Genomic DNA, 18,564 nt, shown 5'->3' on the forward strand with positions numbered 1-18,564 from the left:
AGAGTTCTTTTCCTAAGGAATGTTTAGCTGTATAAATCACCTAAAAAACTGCTAGGAATTCCCAGAAAATGAATTTAAGTTTACGACAATTAAAACTTCAAAAGCTCCAAATTAAGGTTTCAAACAACCCAAAAGAAGTGACATGACAGAATAGCATGTGTAATAATGCCAGGCCCTATTACCATACAAGGTCTAATTAGAGCCAGCAAAAGTAGTAACCTCTGTAATGCTCGATACCTCTCCAGAATTGATTTAAGTTTTACCTCAAATATATTTTTGCACAGGAGTACTGACATTTCTTTTGTAGGTTGATAATTCTTCATCTCCTAGCTGGGAGCTGGACAATGAATTCACTTTGGCATGTATGCAGAGGAGTATATGAAGAGCAAATGTACCTCTTTCACCATTATCATCAGCTTTAAGCGTGATGTTGATATACTTTAAAGAGGAGTCAAAGTCTGTCCAAAAGATAAATGACAGAACACCATAATTTCATCATTGGTCTTTGAGTGTTCAATGTCTTCAGCAGAAGTACTTGTATGTATATAGAGTGGGGAGGTACTCAAATTCCCATAAATAACTCTAAACTCTGATAAGCCAATGTGAACACTGTCCTCCATAATTCTTTTTGCAACCCAGAAAATCAACAACACTTGGTTAACTTTAATTGGTGTTTTGTAGATGTAGGATAGAACATACCATCTATTCAGCTACTTTGACCAACAGTAAATAATTTATAAAACTCAAATGAACAAAACACCAAAAATCAAAAAAAAAAAAAAAAACTCGTTGCTAGCTTTACACGAAAGTACTAAGAGAATGTACCAATTTGTAAACTCTTAAATTTTAGTGTAGCCGCAAAACCTTTGACCTTGCACAGTTGAATAAAAATCTAAGTGTGAATTTCGTATTACTTCATCTAATACTTCACCTATTTGGATATTGTTTATAATTTACAGTTTTATGACAAGATGGACGCTCTTTGGGTTATCTTAGCTAACTACGACTAATTTATCGTAATTTATTGTGTTAATATTAAGTATTCAATATTTTATAATGGTATGTTTTATAATCATACGTGTTTATAACTAAATAAATATTTGGTTGATTGTCAGTTTCTCTAAAAAAAATTTGTTTCTTTTAGAAGTACGATGTGGTGATGTGGTCACAAAGTTTTGTCAGTTCTATGGATACCTGTAAGGAACTTAAGGCTTTTATTTGGTTTAATATGAAAAAAAGTTTAATAGAAAATCACAGAAGGTGTGACACTTGATTATTAGAAAAATGTCTTATATGTTCGTTTGTTTTAACTCATTTATCACATTATATCGACAACTCCATAAGCTTACTTTATAATTTAAAAAAAAAATGAATTATTAAAAGAAGCTTCAAAGATGCTACAATTTGCTTAACTTATATTGACCGCAGACCTGAGAATAATTTTTTTGCACTAGATACAATTAATCATTATGCAGGAAAAATAGTTGTAAAATATAAACTTATACATGGGCTAATTGTCTGTAACAAGAAAAATTCAACGTAAAATTTGGGCCCGGGCTGGCCAAATGTAGCTAGTCACATCAATAAATCTTAACTTCCATAAAAGAAAAACAAAACTAAATCAAACCATGCACAATTATTTTTCAAATGAGGTCATAAAACTAAAAACAAGTTTGTAACGGGCCATAAAATAATTTGACCCACAAGAGGTAATTAGAACTCTTACAATATAGAGATTTTTTTCTTCCTATACCATATATGAAACTTTATTACCAAATATGTGCATAGTTTCTAATTTACCGCCCTGTCCACACTTTTTCTACAATTGTTATACCATTCATTAAATACTAATTATTAGTAGCTGAATGTTCCTAATTAGGCGCGCTAAAATCAAGGAACAGAATATTCTAATTGATTTTAAATTGAAGATAAAAGGATTTCCGTCTGCAAAACCTCTGTTATTCGATATTTTCCCTTAAGCCACAAATCAAAAGCTCAGTTCGTCGAAATCAGAAGCTCAATTTCAAATTGTAGAAATCAGTTCTGCAAAAGCTCAGTTCATCGACTTTTTTCCTCAATCCACTAATCAAAAAATCAACAAATTCAAGTCAAATTGTAGAAACCAATTCTGCCGATTCTCTGTTCTCCGTCTTTTTTTCTTAATCCAAAAAATCAAAAAAGCGACAAAATTTTGAACAATAGCTCAGCAACAACACGCAATCATGTCCAAAATCCCAATGATGCTACATTTTAATGGGAATTGGGATAGCTATGGCAGATTTAGAGATTTTCAAGTTGATGGCATTGTGCTCGATGAGGATGCAAGTTACAGTATGTTGATTTCTACAATTGCAGAGCAATTACTGATTGATACTTCGGAAAAAATTGTAGAAATCAAATACATTGTGAATGAGAATTGTCCTCCAATGGAGATTAGGAACAATATGGGGGTTCGTGTGTATATGGAGACAAAAAAGGAGAATAAAAACTTAGGATCGTATCCGTTACTTATAAGTGTACGAGATTTCAATATGGAATTGACTATTGCAAATGAGAACACAAGTGCAAGTTTGTTATGTTTCAAATTCTATGGAAGTCTGATTTTACGGTAATATCTACAAAATTACTACATTTATCTACAAATAAACTACACATCAGTTTTAGGATATATAAAGCAATATTGTTTTCATGCTTATCAACGAAATTACTACATTTATACTACAATTAAACTACAATCCATGTTGAGAAAATGTTGACTACAAAATTTTCTCTTCATCTACAATTTATCTACAAATATTCTACAAAATTGTAATGACACTGTTTATCTTTATTTTCATGCAGGTTCGTCTGGGACAATATAGTTACTTGATATGCCAGCCTCTCCCGTCATTGTCACGACCCGGATTTTCCACCCTCGGGAGTCGTGATGGCGCCTACTAATAGGAGCTAGGCAAGCCAATTATCAATTACCTCTTTTAGCGAACATCGACAATATTAGAAACAATGAAGCATTTAATAATAAAGCGGAAGTCTCAAATATATTTAACTGAAAGAAATGCGGATGTTAACAAAATCCTCTACCCAAGACTGGTGTCACAATACTCACGAACGTATAGAGAATACTAAATACAAGGTTCGAATGAAACATAAAACTGTTTGTTTCGGTACAAAGATAACAAACTAAAATGGAGATAGAGAGACTCTGGGCCTGCGGACGTCAGCGAGGCTACCTCGGGGTCTCCGGACTGAAGTCAGCTCCCGAATCCTCTACTGCTGTCCAAAAGCTGCTGCTCCGGCGCTGTGATCTGTGCAAAAAGATGCACAGAGTGTAGCATCAGCACAACCGACCCCATGTGCCGGTAAGTGCCTAGCCTAACCTCGGAGAAGTAGTGACGAGGCTAGACCAGACTACCAGATAAACCTGTGCAGTTACGAATATATTGCAGAAAATAAACAGGAAATAAGCAGTTTATAAGGGAGGGGGAGCATACTGTGGGGAGGCAACAATTATAAACAAGGAGTCTAAATTCTATGGTTATAACAGCCAACAGAACTTAAATCTGGAGTAAACACACTTAAGCTATAACTTGTTGCAGCGCGCAACCCGATCCTCAATCATCACTGTTACGGCGTGCAACCCGATCCATAACTATATAGTATTGTTGCGGCATGCAACCCGATCCACAATCATCACTGTTGCGGCATGCAACCCGATCCGTATCATTTAGTATTGTTGCGGCGTGCAACCCGATCCACATATATATCATTATCATTGTTGCGGCGCGCAACCCGATCCATATATTTATATTATTAATCCTCACCTAGGCAACAGTCAAAAATAAGGGGCAAGGGAGTAAACAATTAGTGAAGAAATCCCGGTAAGGGAGCACAATAACACACTAAATCTCGGCAAGGGAGCAAAGTCAATAACTCAATATCCCGGCAAGGGAGAAAAATCATCAAATCAATAAAACGTCCCGGCAAGGGAATAACCAATATCTCTTTCTTTTGCTTTCATTTCTTACTCTATAACTCACTTTATCATTTGAGCCGTAGCTCCAAAGAATCATTTCATATCATATACCTTCACAATTCGCAACACAACTCAAGCCAATGCTCCACGGAGTCTAATAATCATAATTTCTTTATCATGCTCTTTACATTACATAGAAATCATCAAATAAGCATGGAAGAATCACAACAAAATCAGGTTAAGCACAATATAAGGACTCACGGTCATGCTAGATACCAATGTATAGATACTCGTCACCATGCCTATACACCATACTCGACAATTAGCAAATAGCAAACAAGACCCAACCACTATTCCCTCAAGCCAAAGTTAGGCCAAACACTTACCTCAACTTCCACAGCTAAATCAATCCACAAAGACCGCCTTCCCTCTCGAATTCGGCTCCAACTCAATCAAATCTATGAAATAACGACTTTACAACATTAATATAAGCTAAACAAATCAAACCCAATGCCTACATATGGTTTTTTAAGCTTTCTTCCCAAAATTTCCAAAAACCGACCCCGGGCCCGCTTGGTCAAAACTCGAGGTTCGGACCAACATCAAATCCCCCATTCACCCACGAGCCCAAATATATAATTTGTTTTTAAATTCGACCCCAAAACGAGATCTAAATTAAGAAAAAATCAAAAAGCCCTACTTCTACCCATTTCCCCCAATTTCTACCCTAAATTACATGATTTAAGCCTAGGAATTTGATTAATAATGATGGAAAATAAAGAAAACAAGTTGGAATTTACTAACCCAAGTGATCTTGATGAAAGGAAGCTTCAATGGATGCCTAAGGACCTTGGAGAAGAAGAAACTCGGATATTTTTATGAAGGGTCCGCGACTACACTGTTCTGGAATTTAATTATAACTGGGTAAAATTCGTCTATGCGATCGCATAAGGTTATGTCTGCTGTGCACTGCGACCGCGGACATGATGTTGCGATCGCATAGAGGAAAAAAAAAAGGAAGGCTGGCTTTACACAATGGATCACGTGGGGTACAATGCGATCGCATAGAAGGATTTATGAACCCCCTATATTTGCTCGATGCGATCGCGATCACTCTTATGCGATCGCATAGAAGGAATATCTGGGCAACCAAGAGCAGCTATTTCTGCAACATTTCTAAGTCTAATATCATTCCGAATCACATCCGAATCACACCCGAGCCCTCGGGGCTCCTAACCAAACACATGAACTAACTCAACAACATCACACGAACTTAACCGTGCGTTCAAATCGCCAAAATGACATCAAAATCCATGAATTAAACCTCAAAATCATCACTTTTTCATCAAACTTCATAAACTTTCATTTTTTTTGATATTTAGGTCCGAAACACGTCAAATGACGTCCGATTTCAACCAAATTTCACAGAAAGCGCTTAAACCACATATAAGACCTGTACCGGACGCCGGAACCAAAATACGGGCCCGATACCAACACGTTCTAATCAATTTCCTTTTCAAATTTCCATATTAATTTCTGAAAAACAATTTCACAGAAAAATTCATTTCTCGGGCTCTCGACCTCGGAATTCGACTCCGGGCATATGCCCGAGTCTCATATTTTTCTACGGACCCTCCGGGACCGTCCAATTACGGGTCCGGGTCCGTTTACCCAAAATGTTGACCAAAGTCAACTTTATTCATATTAATATCAAAATTCATCAATTTTTACACAGAATTTATATTTAAGCTTTCCGGCTACGCGCCCCGGACTGCGCACGCAAATCGAGACAAGCCTAAATGAGGTTTTCAAGGCCTCGGAGACACAGAATGAGTGAGAAAATAGGTGATGACCCTTTGGGTCGTCACATTCTCCATCTCTAAAACAACCGTTCATCCTCGAACGGACAAAAGAAAGAAGTACCTGAGTCAGGAAATAGATGAGGATAATGGCTCCGCATATCGGACTCGGACTCCCAGGTGGATGCCTCAGGGGGCTGACCTCTCCACTGAACTCGTACTGAAGGAAAGCTCTTTGACCTCAACTGTCGAACCTGCCGGTCTAGAATAGCCACCGGCTCCTCCTCATAAGACAGATCCTTGTCCAACTGGACAGTGCTGAAATCTAACACGTGGGCTGGATCGTCGTGATACCTCCGAAGCATGGACACATGAAAAACTGGATGCACGGCTGACAAGCTAGGCGGCAAGGCAAGCCTATAAGCCACCTCTCCCACACGGTCGAGAATCTCAAATGGACCGATGAACCTAGGGCTAAGCTTGCCCTTCTTCCCAAATCTCATCACGCCCTTCATAGGCGACACTCGGAGCAATACACGCTCACCAACCATGAAAGCTGCATCTCGAGCCTTACGATCTGCATAACTCTTTTGCCGCGACTGAGCCGAACGAAGCCTGTCCTGAATGATCTTGACCTTATCCAAGGCCTCCTGAACTAAATCTGTACCCAATAACCGAGCCTCTCCCGGCTCAAACCATCCCACTGGGGACCGACATCGTCTACCATACAACGCCTCATATGGAGCCATCTGAATGCTGGACTGGTAGTTGTTGTTGTAGGCAAACTCTGCTAAAGGCAAAAACTGGTCCCACGAACCTCCAAAGTCAATAACACAAGCTCGGAGCATGTCCTCCAATATCTGAATAGTCCGCTCGGACTGTCCGTCCGTCTGAGGATGGAGTGCTGTGCTCAACTCAGCCTGGGTGCCCAACTCTCGCTGAACTGCTCTCCAGAAGCGCGAGGTAAACTGCGTACCCCGGTCCGAAATGATAGATACCGGCACCCCATGAAGGCGAACAATCTCTCTGATGTAGATCTCAGCTAACCTCTCGGATGAATAAGTGGTTGAAACAGGAACAAAATGCGCTGACTTGGTCAGCCTATCAACAATGACCCAAATCGCATCAAACTTCTTTCGGGTCAGCGGGAGTCCAGTAACAAAATCCATGGTAACCCTCTCCCACTTCCACTCGGGAAGCTCAATCCTCTGAAACAATCCACCAGGCCTCTGATGCTCGTACTTAACCTGCTGACAGTTCAAACATCGAGCCACATATGCAACAATATCCTTCTTCATCCTACGCCACCAATAATGCTGCCGCAAGTCCTGATACATCTTCGCGGCTCCCGAGTGAATAGAATATCGGGAACTATGGGCCTCCGCTAAGATCAACTCTCGAATCCCATCAACATTGGGCACACAAACTCGCCCCTGCAGTCTCAAGACACCATCATCATCTAAGGCCACCTTCTTGGCACCTCCATGCTGCACCGTGTCTCTCAGGACACAGAAATGGGGATAATCAAACTGCCGATCACGGATACGCTCCAATAATGAAGAACGAGCAACCGTGCAAGCTAACACTCTACTAGGCTCAGAAATATCCAACCTCACAAATCGATTGGCCAAAGCCTGAACATCCAAGGCAAGCGGCCTCTGGCTGGCCGGAATATAAGCAAGACTACCCATGCTGGCGGACTTCCTACTCAATGCATCGGCCACCACACTGGCTTTTCCCGGGTGGTACAAAATAGTAATAATCTTTCAATAACTCCAACCACCTCATCTACCTCAAATTCAACTCCTTTTGCTTGAACAAGTACTGAAGACTCTTGTGATCAGTGTACACCTCACACGTCACACCATATAGGTAATGCCTCCAAATCTTCAAAGCATGAACAATGGCTGCCAACTCTAGATCATGAACCGGATAATTCTTCTCGTGGATCTTCAACTGCCTCGAAGCATAGGCTATGACTCTGCCATCCTGCATCAATACTGCACCAAGCCCAATACGGGAAGCATCACAATAGACTGTATAAGGCCCTGAACCTGTGGGCAAAACCAATACCGGTGCCGTAGTCAGAGCTGTCTTGAGCTTCTGAAAGCTCGCCTCACACTCGTCTGACTCCGACCATCTGAATTGGGCACCCTTTTGGGTCAATCTGGTCATCGGGGCTGCAATAGATGAAAACCCCTCCACGAACCGACGATAATAGCCTGCTAACCCCAAGAAACTCCGAATCTCTGTAGCTGATGCTGGTCGAGGCCAGTTCTTGACTGCCTCTATCTTCTTCGGGTCCACCTGAATACCCTCTGCTGATACAACGTGACCTAGAAATGCTACTGAACTCATCCAGAACTCACACTTCGAGAACTTAGCATATAACTGACTATCCTTCAGAGTCTGAAGAACCACTCTGAGGTGCTGCTCGTGCTCCTCCTGACTGCGGGAGTATATCAGAATATCATCAATAAAGACTATCACGAACAAGTCCAAATAAGGCCTGAACACTCGGTTCATCAACTCCATGAATGCTGCTGGGGCATTGGTCAACCCAAACGACATGACCAGGAACTCATAATGCCCGTACCGAGTGCGGAATGCTATCTTAGGGACATCGGATGCCCTAATCCTCAACTGGTGGTAGCCAGATCTCAAGTCTATCTTTGAAAACACCTTCGCACCCTGAAGCTGGTCGAACAAATCGTCAATCCTCGGCAGTGGATACTTGTTCTTTATCGTCACTTTGTTCAATTGCCGGTAATCAATGCACATCCTCATCGAACCATCCTTTTTCTTCACAAATAACACCGACGCACCCCAAGGCGAAACGCTGGGTCTAATGAAACCCTTCTCAAGCAAATCCTGCAACTGATCCTTTAACTCTTTCAACTCTGGCGGGGCCATGCGATACGGCAGGATAGAAATGGGCTGAGTGCCCGGAGCCAGATCAATACAAAAATCAATATCCCTGTCGGGCGGCATACCCGGCAGGTCTGAAGGGAAAACCTCGGGGAACTCCCGAACAATAGGAACAGAATCAATAGAAGGGACCTCTGCGCTGGAATCGCGAACATACGCCAGATAAGCTAAACACCCCTTCTCGACCATGCGTCGAGCCTTCACATATGAAATAACTCTGCGGGTGGTATGCCCTGGGGTCCCTCTCCACTCCAAACGGGGCAAATCTGGTAAAGCCAAGGTCACGGTCTTGGCGTGACAATCCAAGATAGCATGATACGGGGACAACCAATCCATCCCTAATATAATGTCGAAATCCACCATGTCTAAGAGCAATAAATCGACACGGGTCTCAAGACCCTCAAACACTACCACACAGGAACGATGCACTCGGTCGACCACTATAGAATCACCCACCGGTGTAGATACATAAACAGGAATACTCAAAGCATCACTAGGCATGACCAAGTATGGTGCAAAATAGGATGACACATATGAATACGTAGACCCAGGGTCAAATAGCACTGAAGCATCCCTATCACAGACCAGAATAGTACCTGTAATAACTGCATCTGAAGACTCAGCCTCTGGCCTGGCTGGAAGAGCATAACACCGGGGCTGGGCCTCACCTCCCTGGACCACATCTCTGGAATGGTCGGCTGCTGGCTGGCCTCTACCTCTGGCGGTTCGAGCTCCACCTCTATGATCCCTACCTCCACCTCTATGACCTCTACCCCCGCCTCTAGCTGGCTGGGCAGCCTGTGGATCACCTGGTGCCTGAATCATGGTGCGAGGACCCTGTTGCTGGGAACTACCCAAAGCTCGAGGGCAAAATCTGACAATGTGACTCGGGTCACCACAACCGTAACAAGCCCTCGGCTGCTGAGGCTGCTGATCCTGTCGACCTGAATGTCCTCCCCCGAAACTCTGAAGTGGCGGTGCACTGATGGGAGCTGGTGGTGCACTGAAAGACTGCTGATCTGAATAATGCGGCTGAGAACCACTACCGCCTGAAGTACCATGAGAGACCTGGAGAGCTGACTAAAAGGGCCTCGGAGGATGGCCTCTACCATAAGAATCTCTACCTCCAGACGAGGTACCACTGAATCTACCTTCATGACGGGGCCTCTTATCTGACCCATGACCACCTCCCCGTGCAAGACCCATCTCAACTCTACGGGCCGCATTGCCGCCTCCTGAAAAAAATCTCACTCCCGGCTCCCATAGCCATCTGGAGACGGATTGGCTGAATCATTCCCTCAATAAACCTCTGCACCCTCTCTCTCTCGGTGGGGAGTATAACAATAGCATGGCGAGCTAGATCAATGAATCGGGTCTCATACTGTGTGACTGTCATAGAGCCCTGCTGGAGGCGCTCAAACTACCTGCGAAGAGCATCTCGCTGAGTAACGGGGAGAAACTTCTCCAAGAACAACTCTGCAAACTGGTCCCAAGCCAGAGATGGCGACCCTGCTGGTCTGGCTAAACAATAGTCCCTCCACCAAGTCTTGGCGGATCCTGCTAGACGAAAGGTGGCGAAGTCGACCCCATTGGTCTCCACAATACCCATAGTCCGAAGAACCTCATGGCAGCTATATAAGAAATCCTGGGTGTCCTCTGAAGAAGCACCGCTGAATGTGGTGGTGAAGAGCTTGGTGAACCTATCCAGCCTCCACAAGGCATCTGCGGACATAGCCGCTCCATCGCCGGTCTGAGTCACATACCCGGCTGAACCATTGGAACCTGAGCTTGGGGAGCTACCTGCTCCAGAGTACGTGTAGCAGGACGTCTGAACTCCTCTCCGAGCCTGAGAAGTGGCTGGTGCTACAGGAAGCAATCCTGCCCCGGGGTGACGCTCTCCAGTGAGGTCCACCCAAATCGGGACCAAAAGCGTCCTGAAANACTCAAGCCAATGCTCCACGGAGTCTAATAATCATAATTTCTTTATCATGCTCTTTACATTACATAGAAATCATCAAATAAGCATGGAAGAATCACAACAAAATCAGGTTAAGCACAATATAAGGACTCACGGTCATGCTAGATACCAATGTATAGATACTCGTCACCATGCCTATACACCGTACTCGACAATTAGCAAATAGCAAACAAGACCCAACTGCTATTCCCTCAAGCCAAAGTTAGGCCAAACACTTACCTCAACTTCCACAGCTAAATCAATCCACAACGACCGCCTTCCCTCTCGAATTCGGCTCCAACTCAATCAAATCTATGAAATAACGACTTTACAACATTAATAAGCTAAACAAATCAAACCCAATGCCTAGATATGGTTTTCTAAGCTTTCTTCCCAAAATTTCCAAAAATCGACCCCGGGCCCGCTTGGTCAAGACTTGAGGTTCGGACCAACATCAAATCCCCCATTCACCCATGAGCCCAAATATATAATTTGTTTTCAAATTCGACCCCAAAACGAGGTCTAAATCAAGAAAAAATAAAAAAAGCCCTAACTCTACCCATTTCCCCCAATTTCTACCCTAAATTACATGATTTAAGCCTAGGAATTTGATTAATAATGATGGAAAATAAAGAAAACAAGTTGGAATTTACTAACCCAAGTGGTCTTGATGAAAGGAAGCTTCAATGGATGCCTAAGGACCTTGGAGAAGAAGAAACTCGGATATTTTTATGAAGGGTCCGCGACTACACTGTTCTGGAATTTAATTATAGCTGGGTAAAAATTGGTCTATGCGATCGCGGAGAAGGCAATGCGATCGCATAAGGTTATGTCTGTTGTGCACTGCGATCGCGGACATGATGTTGCGATCGCATAGATGAAAAAAAAGGAAGGCTGGCTTTACACAATGCGATCGCGTGGGGTAGAATGCGATCGCATAGAAGGATTTATTAACCCCCTAAATTTGCTCTATGCGATCGCGATCACTCTTATGCGATCGCATAGAAGGAATATCTGGGCAACCAACAACAGCTATTTCTGCAACATTTCTAAGTCTAAAACCATTCCGAATCACACCCGAGCCCTCGGGGCTCCTAACCAAATACATGAACTAACTCAACAACATCATACGAACTTAACCGTGCGATCAAATCGCCAAAATAACATCAAAATCCATGAATTAAACCTCAAAATCATCACTTTTTCATCAAACTTCATAAACTTTCATTTTTTTGATATTTAGGTCCGAAACACATCAAATGACGTCCGATTTCAACCAAACTTCACAAAAATCGCTTAAACCACATATAAGACCTGTACCGGGCGCCGGAACCAAAATACGGGCCCGATACCAACACGTTCTAATCAATTTGCTTTTCAAATTTCCATATTAATTTCTGAAACACAATTTCACAGAAAAATTCATTTCTCAGGCTCTCGACCTTGGAATTCGACTCCGGGCATATGCCCGAGTCTTATATTTTTCTACGGACCCTCTGGGACCGTCCAATCACGGGTCCGGGCCCATTTACCCAAAATGTTGACCAAAGTCAACTTTATTCATATTAATATCAAAATTCATCAATTTTTACACAGAATTTATATTTAAGCTTTCCAGCTACGCGCCCCGGACTGCGCATGCAAATCGAGACAAGCCTAAATGAGGTTTTCAAGGCCTCGGAGACACAGAATGAGTGAGAAAACAGGTGATGACCCTTTGGGTCGTCACAGTCATAGAGGAATATCAAAGTGAAATAATAATTGAAGGTACACAAAGTGTTATAGAAGAAGGACAAGTGTATCAAGACAAGCAAACAATTGCAAATGCAATGAGGCACTATTCTGTCATGCACAAGTTCCAATTCAGGGTTAAAAGATCTAGCCAGAGAAGGTATGAAGATATTAATGGTGAAAAGATCATTATAAACAGTATTTTCCTTGTGATATGTAGATGAAAAGTAGTCATATTGTATAGTGTGTTACTTTATGTTAAAACAGTGCTTTTGTTACATCTACATTGATAACTTGTATTATAAATGTATTTTTTTGTAGCTACTGGCTTATATGTGTTGCAAAAAACTGTAATTGGCACTTCAAGGCAACATCAATTAATGATTCTGCAATGTTCAAGATCAGGAGTTTCAACCAACAACACACATGCACCTTAATGGACGATACATTCATATAGTGCAAACGTACTGTAGTTGTAGTTGGTAGCATGGTCATGCCAAAGTATTGTGATCCTAAGACAGTTTACACACCAAAAGACATACAAACTGACATGTTGTCCCAACACGGAGTGAACCTAAGCTACATGCAAGCATGGAGAGCAAAGGAAAAGGCTTTACAGTTATTGAGAGGTCATCCGGCTGACTCCTACAACAAATTACCAAAATATTTTTATATTCTTGAGAAGACGTTTCCTGGTTCAGTTGTTAAATTGAAGAAGACAACAGATGAATGCTTCTTATATGCATTTGTTGCTCTTTGTACATCAATAAGTGGTTGGGAATATTGTAGACCAGTAGTAGTGGTTGATGGGACATTCTTAAAGACAGCCTACAGGGGGATTATGCTGACAGCAAGCACAATGGAAGCAGCAGGTAAAATTGTAGTTATTTTGTAGGCAGTTTATAAATTTAAGATACATTGTAGATACTTTGTAGATATATTATCATTTATATGTATTTGTGTTTTTATATGCATTTTCAAAGCTGGCAGTACATTATTTTTTTACTAATAATGTAGGTACAATATTGCCTTTGGCATATGCTGTGGTTGATTCGGAAAACGACGCATCGTGGAAGTGGTTTTTTGAGCAATTCAAGCAAGCATATGGTGAAAGAACTTCAATGTGTGTTGTTTCAGATAGGAATGAGAGTATCCTGAAGGCAACATCAATTGTCTATCCAGGCGTGCCACACTACTCTTGCGTGTGGCATATTTGGACAAACATAAGGGCAAAGTTCAAGAAGGGTCATCTACAATTAATTGAATTGTACTTTGCTACAGCAGGGTCATACACTCTGGATGAATTTAATGAAAGAATGTCGAAGATTGAAGAGATAGACCCGCGTGTTAAATCATACCTCTATGATATTGGCTATCATAGATGGTCAAGAGTACATGCAACGGTGAATAGAACTTGGACTATGACATCAAACATTGCAGAGTCGTTGAATGCTGTAACAAAAGATGCAAGAGAGCTGCCAATATTTGACCTATTAGAGCATATGAGGACACTTCTTGAACGTTGGACAAAAGAGAAGTTATTGAAGGCAAAGGGTACTTTCACATACCTTGGGTACAAATTCAACAAAGAATTGGAGAAAAACAGTACATTATCTCAGAAACTTAGGGTAAGATCTGTTTATTTGGTGCAGAAAAATAATATTTTAATATACAGTATTTTCAGATTGTAGATAAATTGTTGAAAAATTGTAGTTAATTTGTAGATTGTAGATAAGTTGTAGATAAATTATAGATAATCTATTTTTATGATTGTAAATATTTTTCTTTCTGTTTGCTATGTAATTGTAGGTGAGGGCTTCAACAGATCATATCCATACTGTGATAGATGGTGTGAAGCGGTACATTGTGTGTCTTGAAAGCAAGAAATGTACTTGTGGCCAGTTCCAACTTGATGAACTTCCATGTGCGCATGCTTTGGCAGCTTTAAGGCACAGGAATGAAACTTATGAAAACTATTGCTCTTGGTATTACACAAGGGAGAGCCTACTGCGTACATATGAAATACCAGTAAATCCTCTTCCTGATGAAAGCAAATGGAATGTGCCACAACATATATCTGATGAAGTAGTAAATCCACCTACGGGAGAGAAAAAGCAGCCAGGAAGACCTCAAAAGGAAAGATACAAAACATATGATGAACTAAAGTCAAAGAAGTACAAGGTATCATGTGGAAACTGTGGAGGTGAAGGGCATAACAAAAGATCTTGCAAGAATGCACCCAAAAAAAAAATATCATGTAGTTAGAATAGTATTTCAAAATAGTTGTTAGTGTGTTCAAGTTAACAGAATTTTGTGTGTAATCGTTTAAGTTTTTAAAGATCATAATGTAGTTAACTTCAATTTGTTTTTGTGTTTGTTAACATGTTTTTCTATATTGTGTCAAGCATCTACCTCCATTTTTTACATTCTGTACATAACAGTTAATATTTATTATCTACAATATAACTACAAGTTTAAAAAAATTAATTTAACTTGAACTGGTAGTTATATACAAAAATTAAATACAACTGGAGGTAAATCCCTACAAATTATATACATGTTGAACTATAAAATTATATACAATCTCAACATTGAGTGTTTCCAGATTGTAGATAATTTGAAATTTTTTTTGTAGATAATTTGTATTCTGACAACATAATAACTACGTTTAAGATAATGAAGAACAAGTGTTGTAAATATTAAACAACTGGAGATAAAACCACCAAGTTATTTTCAAGTGAACTACTAAACTGGATAAAAATTAACAAAACAAAAGGTCAGCTACAATAAAAACACAAAGGAATTGTTCAGAAAGTTGTGTACTATACTTATCCTACAAACTAGCATCAACTAAATTACATATACATGACACTACTTCTTCTTTCTCTGTACTCTTGTTTTCTCATTCAATGCAGGTGCACCCTTCCTCCTTGCTAGTCTGCCTGTAACCTCACTTTCACTGATTGACCCATCTTCCTGCTTCTTTGTAGCATAGTCCCATAGGAGCGCTCCATAGCGTCTACGATGTTGGTCAATATCAGAAAGGTCTTCTGCGGGAATTGACAAATCTCCAAGGCTAACATACTCCGCAAAGGCAGCAACAAATACACCACAATCGCTACAGAATACAAAATTTAAAAAATATTTACCAAATGATTAGAAATAAAAAAAAAGAATTAAATGCATAGAAAGAGAGAATAGATTTTTTACAGTGACCCTTCTTTTTGCTGTGGAATCTCTCCAACGAGCCACTGAATGTTAAGAGGGTCGGTAACTGGTTTTTCGATGTATGCCTTTGTAGTCTTGAAGTTAATGTCTTTACGCTTCCCATAGAAACCAGTGCATGACAAATACAAAGGGATAATAACAGAAAACTTATCAACACAGGATTCAACAGCTTGATGGTTGTGTGAAGAGACCATGGAATCATATGCATAAAGTTGCCTGTCTGCAATGTTGAAAACAACCAACACCCAATGGAATTTTTCTACAATATTGACGGGCATGATCACATAGTCAACTTCATCCCATGCAACATTGGCAAGTAGTCTATACCCCAAAATATATTCTGCAACAACATCTTGGGGTTTAACAACAGAATACCTCTTTTCTGGAGGTGAATTTATGAACTTTTCATAAATTTGTTCTATCCTGGTCTTGAACACACAATCCGTTGTGGTAAACCTGGTCGTGTTATTGTGGGCATACTTGCCTCTTTTCCTCAAGTAATACATTAAAACATTAATGTGCCGCAACCAAAAATAGTTGGCATATAAACAGCAAGTCAACTTCAAATAATCTACATATAACTACATTATAACTACAATTAACTACAAAACAGAAACAAAAAATATAAAATGTGTCTAAGAACAGTTCTACAATTTAAACTACAAAACAACATTTAGAATTATGTCTACATCATATCTACAATTTATACTACAAGTCATCTTCATATATTATAGATATCTATAAAATAAATACAATTAAACTACAAAACAGAAGACAAGATATCTACAAATCATATATTGGAAATAGACTCCTTGATACTTACCGAGTCATTAAGGACTTGACCGGGGTGAGCCAGGGAATAGAACCATTCCTTCTTATCAACCTTTTCTACTCCAAGGTCTAACCAAGGCTTAATTTGGTTATCCTTTATGGAAAATGGAGCCTTCCTCCTGTGACAACAAATAAATGACAAAAAAAATTCTAGATTGAATTAGATATGTAAAAGATAAATGCTGAAAAGCAATTGTCAAATTACGCATTCATACCTCTTTGAACCTTTGTCAATAGAGTGGTATAACCACTTGCTGAAGTTCTCTAAAACATCCGGATCTACATTTTCACCAATAACAGTAGTAAAAGGGTGCTTTAGGTAGAAAATTTTAGGTCCAACCGAGCTGCTGCCCCCAGAACTGTATAGAGGGATAAATGGTGATCGAGCATGCTTTCCCGGATGCCTTGTTCTCCCCGGATGCATAGGTGTTGCATCATTTTGTATGGGCTCGCCAAACATAACCAACTGGGATAAGTTGTCGGCAACTCAAAATCATCTAGTGTGACCCCATTCTTCTCAACTCCTGATCCTTCTGAATCACCTAGATCCACATACTCTGCATCTGCACCTTCATTGTCATCTTCCTCGATGACCTGCTCGGTCTGAGCTGCTACTATCACTCCGTGAATTGGGGACTGTGCATTAATATCTTCCATCACTGTAACACAATTCATATCTTACTTAACAAGAATGTTGAATCTTATAAACAACAAGAAAATATCTCTGAATGACAGTACGATACCTGCTTTGTCTTTATCAGCTGCAACTTGAAAATGTGTATGTAAACCACCATGTGATGGAAGATTTTCTTGACCAACCGCACCTTCAACATGTTCTGTTTTATAATTAAAAATGGTAAATAATACTGGATAATGGTGGCTTGAAAGTTGTAGCATATAAACTATCAAAATTGTAGATAATTTGTGGATAAGTGTAGATATGTTGTATATTCACTGACACAAATTGTAGATACTTTGTAGGTATTTTGTAGATACCTGTTTTGGTGGTGCTGGCCTGCACTTGTTCCCCAATATTGAACTGAAAATGCTCATTGTTCAAGTCTTTTTGTTGGTCATTGTTTTTTGTTGAACTGCCAGCAAACTGAATATTTTATGTCAGTTTGTATAAATTTTAAAAATATATAAATTGTTTTGCTATAAAAATAAAAGTCAGATCTTACCTTTGCATCATCTTGCACATTTCTACTGTTTATCATTTGCAAAACTGTCTGCACAGAATCATTTATAAACACTCGAAGGCTATCGAGTTCTACAAAGACAGCTTTCCTAAAATCTTCAAGCTTTCCATCAACCTACAAGTTACAATATAGTAAGTTGTTAACTTCATAATATGTTCTACCATACAATGCAAAAACATATGCAATTTTATATATATATATTTGTAGAAATTTGGTAGACTGTTTATGAAATGTAGATATATTGTAGATAAATTGTAGATATATTGTCGTTTATATGTATTACCTGCGCAATTCCTTTTTCTAATTTGCTGATCTTCTCAGAAATAGACTCCGTGTCCTCTTCTCCAACTGTTTGTTTGTGTTCCAATGTAGGAGGATCAGTATTGGGAAACTCAGATGTTTGTTCACCTTCTTGAACTTTGTACTCAATTTTGTCAGGCAAAATCCACACTGCAATATCTTCTCCAGATTCAACTATGTTGGTAAACTGAATGAGGAAAAATAAATTAGTTTGATCAAGGCAGAAAAAGTAGAATAATTGTAGATATTTTGAAGGTAATTGTATAATCATAATAAAGGAAACTTTACCTTTATCCACTCAGGCTTTATCATCTTCTCTTCAAAGGCAGCTAACCAAATCTGCCCCTTACGAGCTGACCATCTTAGTATGCGAGGTATTGAGTTAGAACATGTAACGACCCGACCGGTCGTTTTGAGCCCTAGCGCGTCCTTCAGCAGTCCGAGGCCATGAGCAGCTTCATTTCAGGTATAATGACTTGTACGCATGGTCGGAATTAAATTTTGGGAAGTTCGGAGTTGATTTGGAAAGAGAATTCTCATTTCGAAAGCTTAAAGTTGAAAGAATGAACTTGGATTGAAATTTTTAAGTAAACGACCTCGGAATCGGGATCAGAAGGT

General features: G+C 40.1%; 1 protein-coding gene across 1 annotated transcript; it reads left to right on the forward strand.

Moving 5' to 3' along the window:
- On the forward strand, positions 12,876-14,653 carry LOC109234725 (protein FAR1-RELATED SEQUENCE 5-like). Its single transcript, XM_019400789.1, has 3 exons — positions 12,876-13,260; positions 13,406-13,942; positions 14,331-14,653. The coding sequence occupies exons 1-3, from the start codon at positions 12,876-12,878 to the stop codon at positions 14,651-14,653; spliced, it is 1,245 nt and encodes a 414-aa protein (XP_019256334.1).

Source organism: Nicotiana attenuata, chromosome 11 (assembly GCF_001879085.1).
Source record: "Nicotiana attenuata strain UT chromosome 11, NIATTr2, whole genome shotgun sequence".
Classification (NCBI taxonomy): Eukaryota; Viridiplantae; Streptophyta; class Magnoliopsida; order Solanales; family Solanaceae; genus Nicotiana; species Nicotiana attenuata.